The sequence below is a fragment of the Rhinoderma darwinii genome, chromosome 4, assembly GCF_050947455.1.
Source record: "Rhinoderma darwinii isolate aRhiDar2 chromosome 4, aRhiDar2.hap1, whole genome shotgun sequence".
Classification (NCBI taxonomy): Eukaryota; Metazoa; Chordata; class Amphibia; order Anura; family Rhinodermatidae; genus Rhinoderma; species Rhinoderma darwinii.
The window spans coordinates 78737018-78755083 of NC_134690.1; the positions used below are offsets into that span (position 1 = coordinate 78737018).

Below are 18066 nucleotides of genomic sequence, written 5' to 3' on the forward strand. Positions count from 1 at the left end.
AGAGTCCCGGAGCAGAGCCGACACCAGCGCTCTGCTCGGGACTCCGGCTCTGGGGAAGCCCCAGACATCGCTGTTCATGTGTACAGCGATGTCAGGGAATTCCAGAGTCTCGGGCCGCAGATGACAGCCCCAGGGGCCACATGCGGCCCGCGGGCCGCGTGCTTGAGACCCCTGGTCTACATCAAAGGGGTCACACAAGGAAAATTGTATATTATGGCATAGCAAAACACTTAGCTAAAGTCAGATCCCAAACGGCGCCATTACTTGACAGTGTATGCATTTTCCAATGTACCCAAAAAATACAAAAAACAAAATAAAGAATGCACAAAATATGAACCACACGGCACAAAAATAATTCCTTAATAAAAGCGATGATATATTTGTTTAAGAAATATAAAAACAATTTTTTTTTTTTGTACATAATAGATATAAGAATGTATTATTCTACTATGGCCTCTGCTCCTTCGTAATGAGGTCCCTTTCTTTAAAGATATCTGTGAGAAAGAACATATATAAGTACGTAATCCAAACAAGGACCATAGAAGTGAATGTAGCAATCTAGCCTATACCCAGGGGAACAATCTAGCCCAAAATAAATCAGGACCAAATGCAAGTCACCCCCCACTGTCTCAGATATGTGAGCTATATGCATATTCAATATTTAACCCCTTTGGGGACATCGTTTCCAATCTGAATATTTATGCAAGCTCCTTTTTCCTAAGGGACAATTCCCTATTTCCTCACCACCTAATGGGGGGCACAGAATAGATGATTCTGAAGCGTAGTTGGGATACACTATGCTTATAGTCTAAAAAATGTCTCGATACAGGTAGGTCTCATCTCTTGGTTTTAATATTTGATTTGCGGTTTCTCATTCTGATAGTCACTTCAGTAGTGGTTTGTCCCACATAATATAGCCCACATAGGCAACTTAGTATATAGCAAAAGACGTCTGGCAAATAAAGAACTCCGGTAAAAGAGCCCTTTAATTCTGAAAATTCTGCCCGTTTGGGGATGGCAAATACTGCCAACTCTAATAATATTGTTACAAACATTACATCCCAAGAGGGGATAACATCCCTGTTTGGGAGGAGACAGATAAGTCTGGGCCACACCACTTTTGGACCCAATGTCCGCCTTAACCAACCTATTTTGTAACATTTTGTCCCTTCGATACGTCATCATGGGCAACTCTTGGAATTTGTGGATTGTGGGAAAGGCCTTAGGAAGCAAGCACCAATCCTTACCTATAATGTTACTAATTTCCAAACTGGAGTTGGAGAAGGTAGACACAAAAGGTATTCCCTTTATTCCTCTTATCTGTTATATGTGTACTTAAAAGGGGCTGTCCGCTACTGAACAACTGATGACCTATCCACAGATTGGTCATCAGTGTATGATCGGTGCGGGTCCGACACCTGGACCCGGCACCGATCAGCTTCTCCGGCTGCCTCTAGGCACCGGACGTCCATGCCGGAAGCAGATGGCTCCGATCATGGAATAGCGGTCGAGCTGCAGTACTACAGCTCTGCTCCTATTCAAGTGAATAGGAGCAGAGCTGCAGTTCTGCAATGTACGGAGCCAACTGCTTCCGGCTCGGTACATTGCATACTGTGCAATGACATCCGGTGACCGCAGGCAGCTGGAGCAGTTGATCGATCCAGTGGATAGGTCATCAGTTGTCTGGTAGTGGACAACCCCTTTAATAACTCGTGTGTGTTTAATAATCTTACTCGTCTTTTTTGGTTGTCCAAAACATTTTTAGAATATTCCCTACTCAAAAATCTTCCACACATCTGATCCAACTTGTCCTCTTCACTGACAATTCTACTAACCCTAAAGAGTTAATCTTTGCCCTAGGATGCCACTTTCATTGTGTAGCAGGTTATTTCTATCCATGTTCTTGGATAAAAGATCTGTAGATAAAGTGTCACCAGTTAGCTGAATCAGTGTGTCTAAATAGTCTATGGAGGTGTCAGAATAGGACATTGTTAATTTGATCTCAGGACATACATTGTTTAGGAAAGAATGGAACTGGTCCAGATGAGGAAAACATAGCATATGTATCGCTACCATCGTAGCACATGCCCAAAATAAATTTTCTTTATTTATTACTGTATGTACTTTCTATTTATACTTGGCACTTTGCACTTAACGTAACTGCTTGAGAAAGATTAAGATGTGAACCGAAACGTCGCTCACTTTTTGGTCATTAAACCAACATTTCTTCATCCAACCTGAAGCCCTGGTGCTGTTACTTTTTCCACGGTTACTTCTATACATTTCAAGTCAAGGAGTTGATTCATCCCTTGTGGTAACGTGCACACGGCCTGATCTAGTCTTTTGTGGAGTGCAGTGTTTGTTTAATAATCTCTTCCCTTTACATACAGTGTGCAAAAATATGATAAAAGCATAAAATACAGAATAAAGTGTTCACATAATAGAGCATAATATGAGTGATGGAAATCAAGTGTAAGGTAATGATGTGAATGATAAAAGGAATGTAAGAAATACAGTATGCATGTTCAGTGTGAATAAATAAAACACCCATGAGAAATGCAAAAAATGTTTTTGTACAAAATGTCTCTCATTAAACAAATATTCCGACAAATAGTTAAATCTCTAATGAGAATATAAAAACATCACAGAGATGACTGTACATATATAAGATGTTAATAGAAAAGAGGATAAAGAGCCGTATAAATAATATAGCCTACAAGTGCAGAATGGTAGCAATGAACAATTTCCCATCTGTGGTGATGAGCTGTCCCGTGTCAGATTATGCTGCTGCTATGACACACTGATGGAAAGGGGACCCAGCTCCTGTCACAACATCCCGATTCACCAATGGAATTGTGAGCCTGTTCAAGACTTTCCACAGCCATCAAAACAGTAGCTAACAATGGAGGGGAGACCATGCTTAGGGCTTACGCAATGGATATTACTGTCATAAACTGTATTTATCTCTATATGTGTGTGTTTGTATATATATATATATATATATATATATATATATATATTTACTGTCAAATATTTATACATATAGATTTATTAACAGTGATTTCTCTTTACCCATTTAGTTTTTTATGGGGTCCCGTCATATTCCTGCTCGCACAGTTCTTTTTGAGAGAGAGAAGAATGGCGTGACATACCGTGTTCCAGCACTCCTCTACATTCCACGCTGGTCGACTTTGTTGGCATTTGCAGAAGAGAGGCTTAGCGCTGATGATGCCCATGCTAATCTACTTGTATTACGTCGTGGTAAACTTTACCACAGCTATGTGGAGGTTAGAAGGGGTGTGATTGTAAGGGTGTGCAGGAGAATTCCCAACCCTTGAAGGGGACTTTGCGTTGACTTTATGTACAGTATATTTATATACTAGTCCTTCTCAATGAATTAGAATATCATCAAAAAAGTTATTTATTTCAGTAATACAATTCAAAAAGTGAAACTCATATATTATATAGATTCATTACACACAGAGTGATCTATTTCCAGCATTTTTTTTCTTTTAATGTTGATAATTATGGACTCTGGACTTGATATAACACAGTGGACCAACACTGTTGCTCAGTGGTCCAAAGTCCTGTTTTCAGATGAAAGTAAATTTTGCATTTTATTTGGAAGTCAAGGCCCCAGAGTCTGGAGGAAGAGGGGAGAGGCATCAATCCAAGTTGCAGTCCAGTGTGAAGTTTCAACAGTCAGTGATGGTTTGGGGAGCCATGTCATCTGATTGTGTTGGTCCACTGTGTTATATGAAGTCCAGAGTCAACGCAATCGTCTACCAGGAAATTTTCGAGCACTTCATGCTTCCCTCTGTTGACAAGCTTTATGGAGATGCTGAGTTCATTTTCCAGCAGGTCTTGGCACCTGCCCACATTAACAAAAGTACCAATACCTGGTGTAATAACCACAGTATCACTGTGCTTGATTGGCCAGCAAACTCGCCTGACCTAAACCCCAGAGAGAATTTATGGGGTATTGTCAAGAGGAAGATAATAGACACCAGACCCAACAAAGCAGACACCGCATTGATGCAGTAATTCATGCAAAAGGAGCCCCGATCAAGTATTGAATGCATATACTGTACATACTTTTCAGTAGGCCAACATTTCGGGACTAAAAATCATTTTTGAAATTGGGCTTATTTAATATTCTAATTTTCTGAGACTAAATTTTGGGTTTTCATTAACTGTTACCATAATCATCAACATTAAAAGAAAAAAATGCTGGAAATAGATCACTGTGTGTGTAATGAATCTATATAATATATGAGTTTCACTTTTTGAATTGAATTACTGAACTAAATTAACTTTTTGATGATATTCTAATTCATTGACAAGGTCTAGTATATGCTAGAGTATGGTCTATTTATCTATGCACTGTGCTTTTAAGATGTTTTGCTTGTGCTGATTTCTTCCCGAAGGTGGCTTTCCGAGGAGGAGTGGCCCACCCGGACTGTTGTATTTATGGGCAGTAATGGCATATACTTATGTTGTGCTCATTTTTATTTCAAAATCACTGCAACGTTGACACAATTTTGACTGCCTTGCCGCGCCATAACAGTGCCCGGACGATGCAGTGCAGCTATACTGTGTCCCTATTCTGGGGGCGGCAGCTATTCTATGAAACTGCGGTGATCCCGTGTGCAAGAGTCATGTGAGCAGTAACGGGAGCGGGCAGGAGCCTTCCCACGTGTACAACGTGTAGAAGATCAGTATTAATTTGCAGCCTAGTAGGCCTGAAATTAACAAACCATCTCCTGCATCATGGAGGAACGCCTTTGGCTTTGTCTGCAACAAATTGTAAGCAAGGGAGCCATCATCCCTTGGCCGAGCCGTACCTAAGAACTTTGCCTCTCATATTGAGAAGTGTTTCCTGCTGTGGCCAGGTCTGCCGTGAACACTGGCTTACTAGAGTTCAGTTGCAGCAAAACCTCCTGTCTTTGCATCATCTTTGCAGCAACACATCAGCATTGGCCCTGACAACAACACCTATCAGGGGTCCACTTCCGTACATGATTATGCAACACATAATGTAATTTTCTTACATTTTTCTTGATTTAGGTTGTAGCTCAGTCTCTTATATGTAATCTAATATACAGTAGGATGCTGCTATTAAGGTGACAGAGGGGCCCCTTACCTAATGGGCGCTTGTGCAACTGCACAGGTTGCACATATGGTACAGAATGTCCTCCCCTTGTATCTTGAGTAAAAATGGAAGAAGAGACGGATAGAACAATTTTTCTTTTACTTTTACTAGAAGTTGCAAATATCTTGGAACAGCAGTATAACAACAAACAGTAGCACTAGCACAAATGCCTATAGCGTCTTTTACAAAGTTTCTGGAGCTGTGGTATTGTTTGATATCATAGCCCTGTTATTATGCACCACAGTATTTTATTCCGATATGGTAAGGTTCAACTTCCTGGTGACTCCTCACTTATTCGACACCCAGGGGGTCCTTTCTTTATAAATCCTCTTTGGACTTTTACTGTGATTCTCTGTCCAAACATAATTCCAGTACTCACTCCGAATATTTCCTTTGTTGGTGCCGTGCAAGCAGGCCGGTTTCCTCCCTTGTATTCCTACATCAGTCTCTGGCTGGTAGTTTCTTAACACTGCAATCCCTCTGACAAACAGACTCCCAGCTGTGTCTCTCACTGTTATTTCTATATCTCCTACTCTCCTTACCGCCAGAATCTCTCTTACAGCACCATGCCTTCACATTGGAACTAACGGTGCACACTACTTCCTCTTCAGGTCTCCTCTGCTATTCTAGCATTCTTTACCAGAGTGCCACCACCCTTTGCTGAATGTTCCAGATACTGCGGCCTCAGCATTGACATCAGTATTTTCATACCTACACACTCAGGAACACCCTTTGTTAGATTATACAGTTTGATTATTGCCTTTCTATGACATACCCTACAATAACCATCATAATGGTTGACCATACACTTTCCTGACAACTCCAACATAGTTCTGTGACCTTGTCTAAAGTTCAATAGCTGCTCCTTTCTCTCAAAGTTAGGATTTAAAAAAGCTGCATTGATGAAAATTGGCCTTAATCATTGCAAATAAACAAGGATGTATTCCCTAGACTCATGCAATGCTGAAACACGGAGTGCTGACTTAAAGGGCTTCTACAGCATTAGAAAAACATGTCTGCTTTCTTCCAGAAACAATGACACACTCTTTTTGGAAGAAGGCAGCTATGTTTTCCATATCACGTACAACCCCTTTAACTTCTTCTGCATTTGACTGCCGACAGCGAAGAGCCAATAAGCATATAACATTGGGGAAAGAAGAGCCAATCAATGGGCACTGTATTGCTGAAAATCTTGTACTGTTTGGCCGTCAATAGCGCCTCTCCGCAGCCCAGTATAGGGCAGTGCTTCTAAAATGCTGAGGTCGGCCACACTGGTGAGGGGACCCACAATTTTTTGGGTAGCGCAACTGAGGAGGAAGTTTTGTCAGGTGTGATCATATGCTGCACATGCCTTACTACAGTTGCACCAATCTCTGGTTTAGTTTTACCAGGTTCATGAGACAAATTCTAAAACAAATTTAGGTAATTTAAAAAAAAAAAAAATCCATGGACTACAAACAATGGTGAGGCCCAGGCATCACCATGTTTTGGCCGATGAGATCTTAGTAGAAAGAGATTAAAAAGCCCTAATATAGAGCTACATTCATGCACTGTACTGCTATATATCTGTATCAGGAAAAGCTTCTTCTTTGAACACCAGGTGAGGAGAACTCCCTATGTAATATTACTGTTCACTGCGTGTACTGTAGAGGTCCTGAAGGGACTCCTGGGCTCGAACATCCACAGTGATTCACCAGCTTCTAGCTGCTCTTTCTGACTTTTATGTAAGAACTTATTTTTCATTACCTTTCATGTTTTGAGTTGACATTTTGGGGGCTTCAGAACAAATTACTACATCTTGTGGGTTTTCTAGAGGCAAGTTACATATGTACACAATTGTTTCCAATTTTACCACCATTAGAGAGATTACAGTGAAAGTAAACAGACAGCAAATCCTATTAGGGTGATTTTCCACACATTTATATTTCCTATTAGAGATGAGCGAATCGATACTACACAAATAAACTTAATTCCGAAATGCCCAAACGTTTTGGATTTTAGCGAATCAGAAAATTTTGGGATACGTCCCACATGAATCACTCATAACGGTGGCCACAATTTTCCATAAAAAAATAAAATTCAAAACAGTTAAATAAACTTTATTTAAAATAAAAAAAAGATTACAGTAAAAATAAAATAAAACCACTTTTTTCCATAAAAAGTTGTTTTATTTAGTAAAAGTGTAAACAAATAAAATACACATATATGGTATTGCCGCGGTCATAACAACCAGAACAAGTTAAAGAGGCTCTGTCACCAGATTTTCAAACCCCTATCTCCTATTGCAGCAGATCGGCGCTGCAATGTAGATAACAGTAAAGTTTTTTTTTTTTTTTAAAACGAGCATTTTTGGCCAAGTTATGAGCATTTTTATATTTATGCAAATGAGCCTTTCTTAAGTACAACTGGGCGTGTTTAAAGTTATGTCCAACTGGGCGTGTATTGTGTGTGTAACATCTGGGCGTTTTTACTTGTTTTACTAGCTGGGCGTTGTGAATAGAAGTGTATGATGCTGACGAATCAGCATCATCCACTTCTCTTCGTTACCACCCAGCTTCTGGCAGTTCACAGACACACAGCGTGTCCTCGCGAGATCACGCTGTGACGTCACTCACTTCCTCCCACAGGAACTTCATCGCGTCGGATGAGCGAGGACACGCTATGTGTCTGTGAACTGCCAGAAGCTGGGTGGTAATGAAGAGAAGTGGATGATGCTGATTCGTCAGCATCATACACTTCTATTCACAACGCCCAGCTAGTAAAACAAGTAAAAACGCCAAGATGTACACACACAATACACGCCCACTTGGACAGAACTTTAAACATGCCCAGCTCATAACTTGGCCAAAAATGCTCGTTTTTGAAAAAAAACAACTTTACTGTTATCTACATTGCAGCGCCGATCTGCTGCAATACGAGATAGGGGTTTGAAAATCTGGTGACAGAGCCTCTTTAACACATTAATTAAACCGCAGGGTGAACGGCGTACAAAAAAAATATGCAAAAAAAAAACTGCAAATTTCGTGTTTTTTCCCATTTCCGCCCAAAAAAAGTCTCCTATACCCCAAAATAGTAACAATGAAAACTACAACTCGACCCACAAAAAACAAGCCCACATTTGGCAACATTGACGGAAAAATAAAAAAGTTATGACTCTTTGAAGCGATGGTGAAAAAATGAAAAAAAAAATGCTTGCTCATTAAAGTGTTGATAAACGTTTGACAAACTTCTGACATGTCATAGCGACATGTCAGAAGCTTGGATTGGTGGGGGTCCGAGCACTGAGACCCACACCAATTGCTAGAATGAAGCAGCTGAAGCGCTTGTGTGAGCGCTCAGCTGCTTCGTGCCTTTTCGGCTTTTTCTGGAAAGCCGATGTATCGGAGTACGGGCTCATAGACTTTCTGTTGAGTCCGTACACAGATACATTTATTTCTGGAAAAAGACGAACAGACACGAAGCGGCTGAGCGCTCACACGAGCTCTTCAGCTGCTTCGTTCTAGCGATTAGTGGGGGTCTCAGTGCTCGGACCCCCACCAATCCAAACTTCTGACATGTCACTATGACATGTCAGAAGTTTGTCAAACGTTTAGCTACACTTTAAGGCAAATTTAGGCATGGCCGTTAAGGGGGCTGGCCAAACACTAAAGATTTTGGACGATACAAAAAAAATATATTATTTTTGTTTACAATGTTTTTATTGTGCAGACGTAGTTAAAACATAAAAAACCTCTACATATTTTGTATCGCTGGAAATGTACCGACCCATAGAGTTAAGGCAAAATTTTATTTACACTGCATATTGAAAGGCGTAAATTTAAGATGTGAAAAACAATGCTGGAAGTTTTTTTATTAATTCCCTCCCAAAAAAAGTTAATAAAAGTTAATCCATATATTATATGCATCCAAAAATAGTGAAAGTAATTTGTGCCAGAATTCTGGTGCATTTTGCTTTGTAAATCTTCCCCTATGCTTTTCACGGCTCAACATGTCATATCTAAATGGTTGCAAAAGAATCAATTGACTAACGTGATCTAAACCTAATCTTACCTAACAGACTGCTTGTGTAAACAGCGGCAGCAATCATTCTGGGTCTGTGAATGCAGTGCCACGTGCTTGATATTTCACAACATGGCGCACACCTGTTAAGGAATGCAGCATGTAGTGAGTAGGACAGTAGGTTCTGTTTTTCCTAAGAACTCATGGGAATACTTTGCTAGTCCATAATGAGCACCGATCGACATTAACAGAATGTTGATTGGCGCTTGTTTGCTCCATTTACATGGAGCAATGATCGGGCATATATGGGGCAAACATACCTGAATACGATCGTGCTTCCCCACAGTTTGCATATTGTCAGCAGCACATCCCCTGTTTACATGGGGAGATTTGCTGCCGACAAACGACCATTTTTATGGTGGCCTAGAAGATGTGATCAGCCAACGAACAAGCAGTTGATTGTTCGTTGACTTATCGCTGTCCTGTTTACACTGGCCAATGATTGTGAATCAGCATTTGTACGAGCACTTATATGCCCAATTATCGGCCCATGTAAAAGGGCCTTAACCTTCTAAATCCTCACCTTGTCAGACGTACTGCACTTTTCCATATGGAAATGATAAATGTGTAAAGTCCAGAAGCTAGGGAAGCAATGTAAGGGAGTCCAGATATCAAGAATTTCTTTATTGTATGGTGATAACATGTTTGGATTGAACTATAAAAAAAATCTTTGTTTCAAAAGCCACACATTTTACAGATGAATTATCCATTTAGGAAGGTAGCATAGGTGTCCCTCAGTTGCCCTCTGATCCAGCAGAGTGTTTGTCAGTGTATATATGACGTGCATGACGTGTTATATTAATATAATGATATTAATGGTATTATACATTCATACTAATTTCTTTAAGTTATGTCTATTGGTAAATAGATACAAATAAATAAAGGCTTTTTATGCCTTCCTGCAGTGGGAGGATATGTTTGCAGTGGAAAGAGCCCACTTGCCTGGACACCGCTCAATGAACCCTTGTCCGATCTATGACGACTTTACAGGACAGATCTTCCTTTTCTTCATTGCTGTCCTGGGCAGGACCACAGAATCCTATCAGATCATTACTGGCCATAATCTAGCAAGACTGTGTTATGTAACAAGTTCAGACCAAGGCAGGACGTGGAGTGATGTCACGGATTTGACTCAGAAGGTTATCGGAGAATCACTAAAAGGTACAAATGAGAGAACGTACATATGAGTATTGCTGGCAATCTCAGAAAGCATTTTAGCTTTTTAATAACTTTTAAGAATGTGGTCCACATCACCAATTATTTACTTTTCCCTACATGCCTCCTATTTACAGTATACTGAACACACATGAAGTATTTAGGAGAGGACAGAGTATTTAGGAGAGGACGGAGTGCCTTGTTTCTCCTTCCTTCTGACTCCCTGCTAACAAGAAAATCTAACATTAGCAAGAGCCTACAGCAACTAGTATATTTCTTCCACCAAAATGCAAATACAAAGGCAGTTTTATGATACATATATATGAAGAAAGATATTTAAATACTACAGGTCACCATCTTATTTAAAGATACCATTGTCATTTTTGTTACATAGAATTACATTGGATTCAATAAGGCGTTTTGTCACCGATAAATAGAATAAGCCTATGTTCACACTAGTGCTTTGACATTCAATCAGGGGTTCCATTGGAGTTTCCATTACTTTTGACGGCAATAATAGCGCAGCATGCAGTGCTATTCTTGCTTTAGAACGACATAATCAATAAACGGAAGCCATGACGCCAGTGTGAACAGTGACTGAGATTCTGATGTCAAAATTAAAACAAGTTTCAACATTATCTACATTCATTACAATTACTACACACAAAGTCATTGAATGCAAAACTATCCATTTCAAGTCAGTATTTCGTAGAGGTACTATTGGCAGAAATTACAGCTTTGATCCCATGTGGACAGGCCTCTATCAGCTCAGTATATTTGAATATTGCAATTTTCCCCATTCTTCTTTGCAAACTTGCCCAAGCTTTGTCCATGAGTGAACAGCTATTACTTTATTTTAATCAGCTCCTCTATGTTTCCATTTGGAATAGATATTTTTTATTGGAAGAAAAGCATAATATATATATTAAGGAGCACAGATTAACTGCTGAAGTCTCTAAAAAGACTGGGGTGAGTCTATTCTTAGTGCTCTGTATTTTACGAACATTTTCCTTTTGCAGAGTGGGCAACCTTTGCCTTGGGACCAGGACATGGTATCCAGCTGAAATCTGGTTGTCTCCTTTTACCTGCTTACACCTATCACATAGATTGCAGAAACTGCTTTGGAAAGCTTTGTCAAACTACGCCACGAGCATTTGCCTTTCGTAGCAATGATCATGGAAAGACTTGGACATTTGGAGATCTAGTCCCAAACCTGCAAACAGTAGAGTGCCAGTTGGTGTCAGTGGATGAGGAAGATGGCAGCAATGTCTTGTATTGCAACGCCAGAAGCTCTTTAGGATTCAGAGTGCAAGCTCTGAGTTCTGATAATGGTATTGTCTTCCAGCAAGGGCAACTAGTGGAGAAATTGGTTGAAACACCAAGTGGATGCCATGGGAGTGTCATTGGTTTTCCTGCTCCACTACAATTTTCCTCGAGACTTAATGTTAAAAATATGCTGTCATGGCTAGCTAAAACATCAAAGATAAGAACAAAGAGAGTACATCAGCTATTTCAGAAAGGTGGAAGCAGTCTAGAACATTATCAATTAAACAGACATAGTAATATCTGTAAATTAATGGATCACATGCAGACAAAAGGGAAGACATCTGGCATAAGCAGTAGGGAAAATAGGGTACAATCATTATCTGAGTCAACAGACATAAAAGTACAAAATAGTATTTTTAGGACTGACTACCAATTCCAGTTGCCTACTTGGGTCTTGTACTCCCACCCAACCAGCACTCAGAGACGTGTGAATCTGGGTGTTTACCTCAGCCCATACCCTAAAGACGCTGACAGCTGGACAAGCCCTTGGATTATCTATGAAGGACCCAGCGCCTACTCTGACCTAGCATATATAGAGCTACGTTCTGGTGAACTTGAAGCAATGGAGGCTGCACCATTAGTTCTCTTTGGTTGTCTTTATGAAAATGGTATAACTTCTCCCTATGAGCAGATATCATTCAGCATGTTTACACTATATGAAGTCATCCAGAACTTGCCCCCTAATCCTGCCCTCCTACATCCGTCTTTGAAAAGTGATGGTGGAAGAGGAATGTGTTCTACTTCTTAAAAGACTGTGACAGTCATAAAGGGAAAGTGTTACCTGTCAAAGTGGTATTTATGTTCTGTCATTCTCATTCTCAAACACGAAAAGTAACGTAGTATATGACCTGTCTATGCCTGAAGAAGTGAAGTTCACCCCTTCTCTGTCATAATTAAAAAAATGAGACCTGCATGATTCCTTATAATAAAAGAATATATCATATGGATAAAGAACATTGACTCCATCCCTGTCATTATTTCCATACACAAATATGGTGATTTTAAACCACAACTATCCATTGTATGTATTAAGAAATATTTTAGCTCACATACTTTTTTCTGGTCACAGTGTCCACACAGCACTCCAAACATTGCATTAACAAGCTGGGAGAGACACAGAAAGATCTGTAAAATATTGCTGAGAGATAGAAGAATGAAGAAACTGGAATGCCACGTCTCAATGTGTGGAGGTTCAATGCAGGCACCACTCCAGGAGGACATGGCCGGTGCCATGCTCACTGAGCTACAAGACAGGGAAAAAAAGTTGTTTATTAAATGCACAGCTAAATTTATTTTATAAAAGAGTCTGATTGCTGCTGATTTTAGAAGACACCAAAGGACATCATGGGACGTAAGCGTCTGCACCTCAAATATACAGTATTAGATTATAAACAAGTAGTGGTCAGGATGAAAAAATCTGTATATAGCTCTATATATGGTGGCTGAAGTGGTGCCACATGGAGCTCTAGACAAGATATGTCAGTCACTCACATCCCAGTTTACCTTCAATATTCTCAGATGCGCCAGAAAACTAAATAAGGCTCTGTTCACATCTGCGTTGGGGTCCCGTTCTGACGTTCCGTCGGAGGTTTCCGTAAGAAACGGGACCCTGAGCAGACACAAACTGTCGACTACGCTATTGCTTCCGGCAAAATGACTGATCCGGTGCACAAAAGAGACAAAAGGAAACCAGGGGCATCTGCTCCGTCAGCATTGAAATCAATGGTGATGGAAACTAAAACCCCTGGTTTCCGTCGGTGTCCGTTTGTGTCTGCTCAGGGTCCCGTTCTGACGGAAAGCTCCAACGGAACGTCAGAACGGGACCCCAACGCAGATGTGAACAGAGCTTTATAAGTTTGTATATGTTTATAATGTCAAATTTAATGAATGAGACTTTAAACACCACTTACGAATAGCCCAAATGTAGTATCCAATTGCCCATGCACTTTTCTCATTGTAAATCCTGAATGTTTAGCAAATGCCCCCATTTTATGTGAAAGTATATACTGTATAATTAGATGTTAGGTTTGTATCTAAACAATATACCACCAAAAAAACCTTGACATGCATATGGGAACATCCAGAACATACTAAGTGCACAACTCCTTCCTCCCAACGACTCCTCAACATCTTGCATTGACCAAACATGTTATGCAGCTTTTGCAGAGCAGGTCATCAAAGGGGGAAGGATGGCACTCTAGTGGTGAATGGCCCATATTCTGAACATTGCAATCATAATCATAAATCTGTGCTTTGAGAAGCAGTGCTTGTTCGTGGGCTTTCTCTTCTGTTGGACACCACAGAAGTGGTACACCCATCCTCTATACACCGAAAAGATAATTTTTTCCAATACAAAGGTACCGCACCTACACAAGTCAGTACACCTACCTGGACTTTCAGCAAGCTAGTGATTAGTGGATTTCTGCAAGCTAGTCAAGTGCCAGTCCACTAATGGGTTAATAGACCATTTCTTCGGGCATCTGCCATATCACACAGGATACCAGTTCAGGTCTCTTATAGATGCACACTACTGAAGAGTACAACTCACCTATTGTTTACAATTTTAAGTTTAGGATAACCCCAATTCTGTGTTGCTCCATGATCCTCTCGGTACAAGCAGTAGGGACCACTGAATAATCCAGCTACAGAAGTTAAAAGGGAGATTGCAGCTCCAAGCAAAGCCACAAAGGAGGAAATACCAGATAGGAGCATCTGAAGAAATGAAATAAAACGTCATGCACTTTCTTAAGGTACCTAAGTTAAACAATAGGCAATGATTTAGTATTTCTAGCATTTCTAATACATCTATGTCCAATAGATCTCTACATAACCAAAAATATATGCTTACTCTAGCATGCATATTTAGATGGGTTTTCAGCCCGTTCTTGCCATTGTACTTTACACAAGACACTGCTGCTTAGGGTACTATTAGACGGGCAGATATTCCTTCCTGGACGAGCAACGAGTGATGTTTTAGCGAGTCGTTTACGTTCAAAAGACGGCATATAAAACGTGACAATAATTGCTAAAGATTTTCAATGTTCAGTCGTTACTGTGATTGGCGCTCGCTCATGCAGCAATTACAGACAAAGATTATTGAGATTGTAGGTGAAGTGTAAGTGACTGATCTGCTAACGACTGGAAGACTTCTGATTAGACGAGGGGATGTGGCGGCAACGAACGATAATCTTTCACTCGGGTAGATGTAGCCAATCCATTTGATGGGTAGCCCTTCCATTCCCAGGCAACTGCTGCGTCAAGTTATCTCCATTCCGTCTTCTTGAATCCTACAGCATAGGGACCAGGAGTCAGTGTCTCAATGTAAGTCAATCTGAGTCTCACAGATTTGCATTAAAAGACTGACCTCCGGTGAATATAGCATATGGTGTAGGATTTGGGTGGTAAAAATTGAGATCATGTGACCCAACGGTCGGCCCGGAAGAGAACGGCTACCCATAAAATAAAGAACCCGGTAAGCTAATACACCTTGCTACATTTAGTTTTATCACATTTTGAAACGAAGGAGCTGAAAAAAAATTACCTGAGTTTCTTTAATTTCCCTGTGGTGGCGCTGCAGGGAAACTGAATACTTACCACCAGGTTTCCCAACAGATTACAGTTAATTGCTAGGGGGTCAAACAGGTAAGCAGTAATCAGTTAGTCGGGGAACCTTTCTAGCAAGTAAGGATTGCCCAAAGAGGACAACTCCTTTAGGAATGCAGCAGTAATTTTAACGGGTGTAACTCTAGAGGGTGCAGAGGTAACAGTTGCACCCAAGACCTAGTGTCTGAGGGGGCCCAATGGCACCTCTGCCCCATAAGAACACCGGTGTATCATAATTGGGAGATGGTAGATAGGGGCCCTATTACGCATTTTGAATTGGGGCCCAGGAGCTTTAAATTTAAATTAGTGTTGCTGGAACATTACATCTTTTAGGAACTTATTTGTAAAGAGAAATTGCAGAATTTATTATGCATTTATTTATGCAGTGTACTGTATGAACAAATGGTTTTGTGAGTGCAGCTAATTATTACAGACGAGTGTGAACATTTTGCTAAGTTCTACATTAAAAAACGCTCTAACCGCTATAGATATATTAAGAAATTGATCATTGCAGAATTTTGTACCTATTTAGATTAAAATGAACATTCAAAAACATTTGCTTCCAGTGGACATTTACTTTAAAGCCAAAACAAGTTATGAAGCCCTGTAAATTATGCACTGGGACCCACAGCTGTTAGACAGCTTTTTTGACAAGGTTATGCTTACCAGATAAAGTCATTCAAGTGCGTCCATTACCATTGATCTAGTAAGATTTGCCTATTTATTTTTATACTATGCCTTCTGCATTTTCCACTATTGAAAATCTACAAATAATACTGTTTCTTTCCAGGTGATGTATCTCAGGTCGTATAGAAAGTAGTGCTGAGTACTGTGAGCTAAACAAGTATTCAGCATGGCAATTTACTTAAAGAAGACCCCCAGTGGAAACACAATTTTCCATGTCTGCGTTCCCCACCTGACTGTATACCACACGCTACACTTCTTTTATGTATTCTATACTTACTTTTTGAACTGCTGTCATGTCTATGCTTAGAAAAAGCCTCCATCTTGAGTCTTAGATTTCCCCAGCTTTCTCTTCCTCTCTGCTTTGCTATCAATCCAATGATGCTTCAGCACAGCATCACATGACCAGCTAAAGACCATACCGTTTCTGCATGGTGGGGGAAACTGTGATTATCTTTCTCTCTATATTCTCCTAAATAAGCTGAGAAACCATAAGCATACAGTCAGGGAGAATGAACTATATTCTTCTACATTATACCCGTGTGACAGGAAGCTGTCTAAGTATCACCGGTAGCTGATGTTAGAAGTTTCTGTCCCCCCCCCTGTGCAAAACTAGTGTGGTACAGGAACTGCTGAAGCCTGTGATGGGTGACACATAGATCTCCATAGAATCAAGTAGAGAAAGCGGGTCACCGAGCCTGAGTCACACTGCTGCTAAGTAACCATCCCAGTCTGATATATGGAGATAGAAGCAGCAAGAAAAATAACAGATGAGAGACTGACACATGGGATATCATAATGGTGCACATGGGAAAGTTTCATTTTGGCCTGAGTGTCCCTTAAAAATCAGTAACATTATAGCACAAAACTTACAAAGTGCCTCATCTGATATAAAAATCCCCCACCCCCGCCACTTACATCACAGCGAGGCCCACAGCAAGATAATTTTCTCATTTTAAACCCAGTGGTTGTGATTTGTATACTAGCCAGAAGCACCTAAGAGTGAAATTGCAATATTATTAATAAACTGCATAATAAACTGTATATAATAGCGCTGTACATATGAAAAGGGATTTAAGTACATGACATGAGACAGTAAAAACAACAAATAATACAATAAACATGAGCTTAATTATTGACAGACTGGTACAGATGGAGAGTGGACCCAGCCCGCGAGGGCTTACAATTTACGACGGAAGGACAAAGGAGACATAAGGTGACAGTAGAAGCCGTTCTTCTGATAGAGTAGTAGCAGTGGGGTTATTGCAGGTTGTAAGCTTTTCTGAAGAGGTGTGTTTTCAGGTTGCTTTTAATGGTTTCGATGGTGGAAGAAAGTCTGATGTGTTAGGGTAGATAGTTCCAGAGTATGGGGAAACACAGGAGAAATTTTGGAGAAAATGATGTGAGTAGCAAATAGGAGGAGAGCAAAAAGTCTTGTGAGGACCGGAGATTACGTGTAAGGAGGTATCAGGATATTAGGACAGAGATGTATGGAGTGGACAGGTTGTGGACAGTCTTGTATGTCATTGCTAATATTTTGAACTGAATTTGCTGGGCAATGGGTAGCCAGTGAAGACATTGGTAAAGAGGAGAGGCAGAGGTAAAACGAGGGGAAAGGTGGATTAATCTGGCAGCAGAGCTGCAAGTGATTAGAGAGGTGCAAGAGTGTTAGATGGCAGCCCACAGAGAAGAATGTTGCAGTAGTCAAAGCGGGAGATAATGAGGGCATATATTAGCAATTTTGTTGACTTGAGGTTGAGGAAAGAATGGTAAGGGATTGGATATGCACTTTGAAGGACAGCTTGGAAGGGGCACAGAGTAATTTCGTGAGGCTTTAGCAGTTAAAAGATCATTAGTCACTCTGGTCAGGGCCATCTCAATGGAGTGGTGGGGTCGAAAAAAGGATTGTACATTGTTGAAAGGAGTGTAGAATGAGAGGTGGGAACACATGCTGTTCAAAGAGTTTCAAAGCAAATGGGAGTAGTAAGGTGGGGTAATAGTTGGACAAAGGGGACAGGTCAAAGGATGGCTTCTTAAGGTTGGGTGTGATGGTTGCACGTTTGAATGCAGAAGAGAAGATGCCAGTG

At 40.5% G+C, this 18066-nt stretch overlaps 2 protein-coding genes across 2 annotated transcripts; one reads left to right on the forward strand and one right to left on the reverse strand.

Annotated features, from left to right (window-relative positions):
• The first annotated feature begins 3086 nt into the window (after window positions 1-3086).
• On the forward strand, window positions 3087-12440 carry LOC142760735 (sialidase-4-like). Its single transcript, XM_075863920.1, has 3 exons — window positions 3087-3287; window positions 10117-10372; window positions 11386-12440. Exons 1-3 carry the CDS (start codon window positions 3087-3089, stop codon window positions 12438-12440), a joined length of 1512 nt encoding a protein of 503 aa, XP_075720035.1.
• LOC142760737 (transmembrane 4 L6 family member 19-like) lies at window positions 9879-16397 on the reverse strand. The gene is made up of 4 exons (XM_075863921.1): window positions 16260-16397; window positions 14241-14404; window positions 12746-12935; window positions 9879-10365 (listed from the first exon to the last, which is right to left on the reverse strand). The coding sequence occupies exons 1-4, from the start codon at window positions 16275-16277 to the stop codon at window positions 10363-10365; spliced, it is 375 nt and encodes a 124-aa protein (XP_075720036.1). The 5' UTR covers window positions 16278-16397; the 3' UTR covers window positions 9879-10362.
• Window positions 16398-18066: the final 1669 nt, after the last annotated feature.

Bases quoted from the DNA above. Each gene is read 5' to 3' on its own strand.
- LOC142760735 (XM_075863920.1), top strand. From the start codon at position 3,087: ATGGGGTCCCGTCATATTCCTGCTCGCACAGTTCTTTTTGAGAGAGAG. The intron at 3,288-10,116 runs GTTAGAAGGGGT...GCCTTCCTGCAG, and splicing joins TTTACCACAGCTATGTGGAG to TGGGAGGATATGTTTGCAGT. The intron at 10,373-11,385 runs GTACAAATGAGA...TTCCTTTTGCAG, and splicing joins TATCGGAGAATCACTAAAAG to AGTGGGCAACCTTTGCCTTG.
- LOC142760737 (XM_075863921.1), bottom strand. The intron at 12,936-14,240 runs GTGAGTTGTACT...CCTGTCTTGTAG, and splicing joins CTTAAAATTGTAAACAATAG to CTCAGTGAGCATGGCACCGG.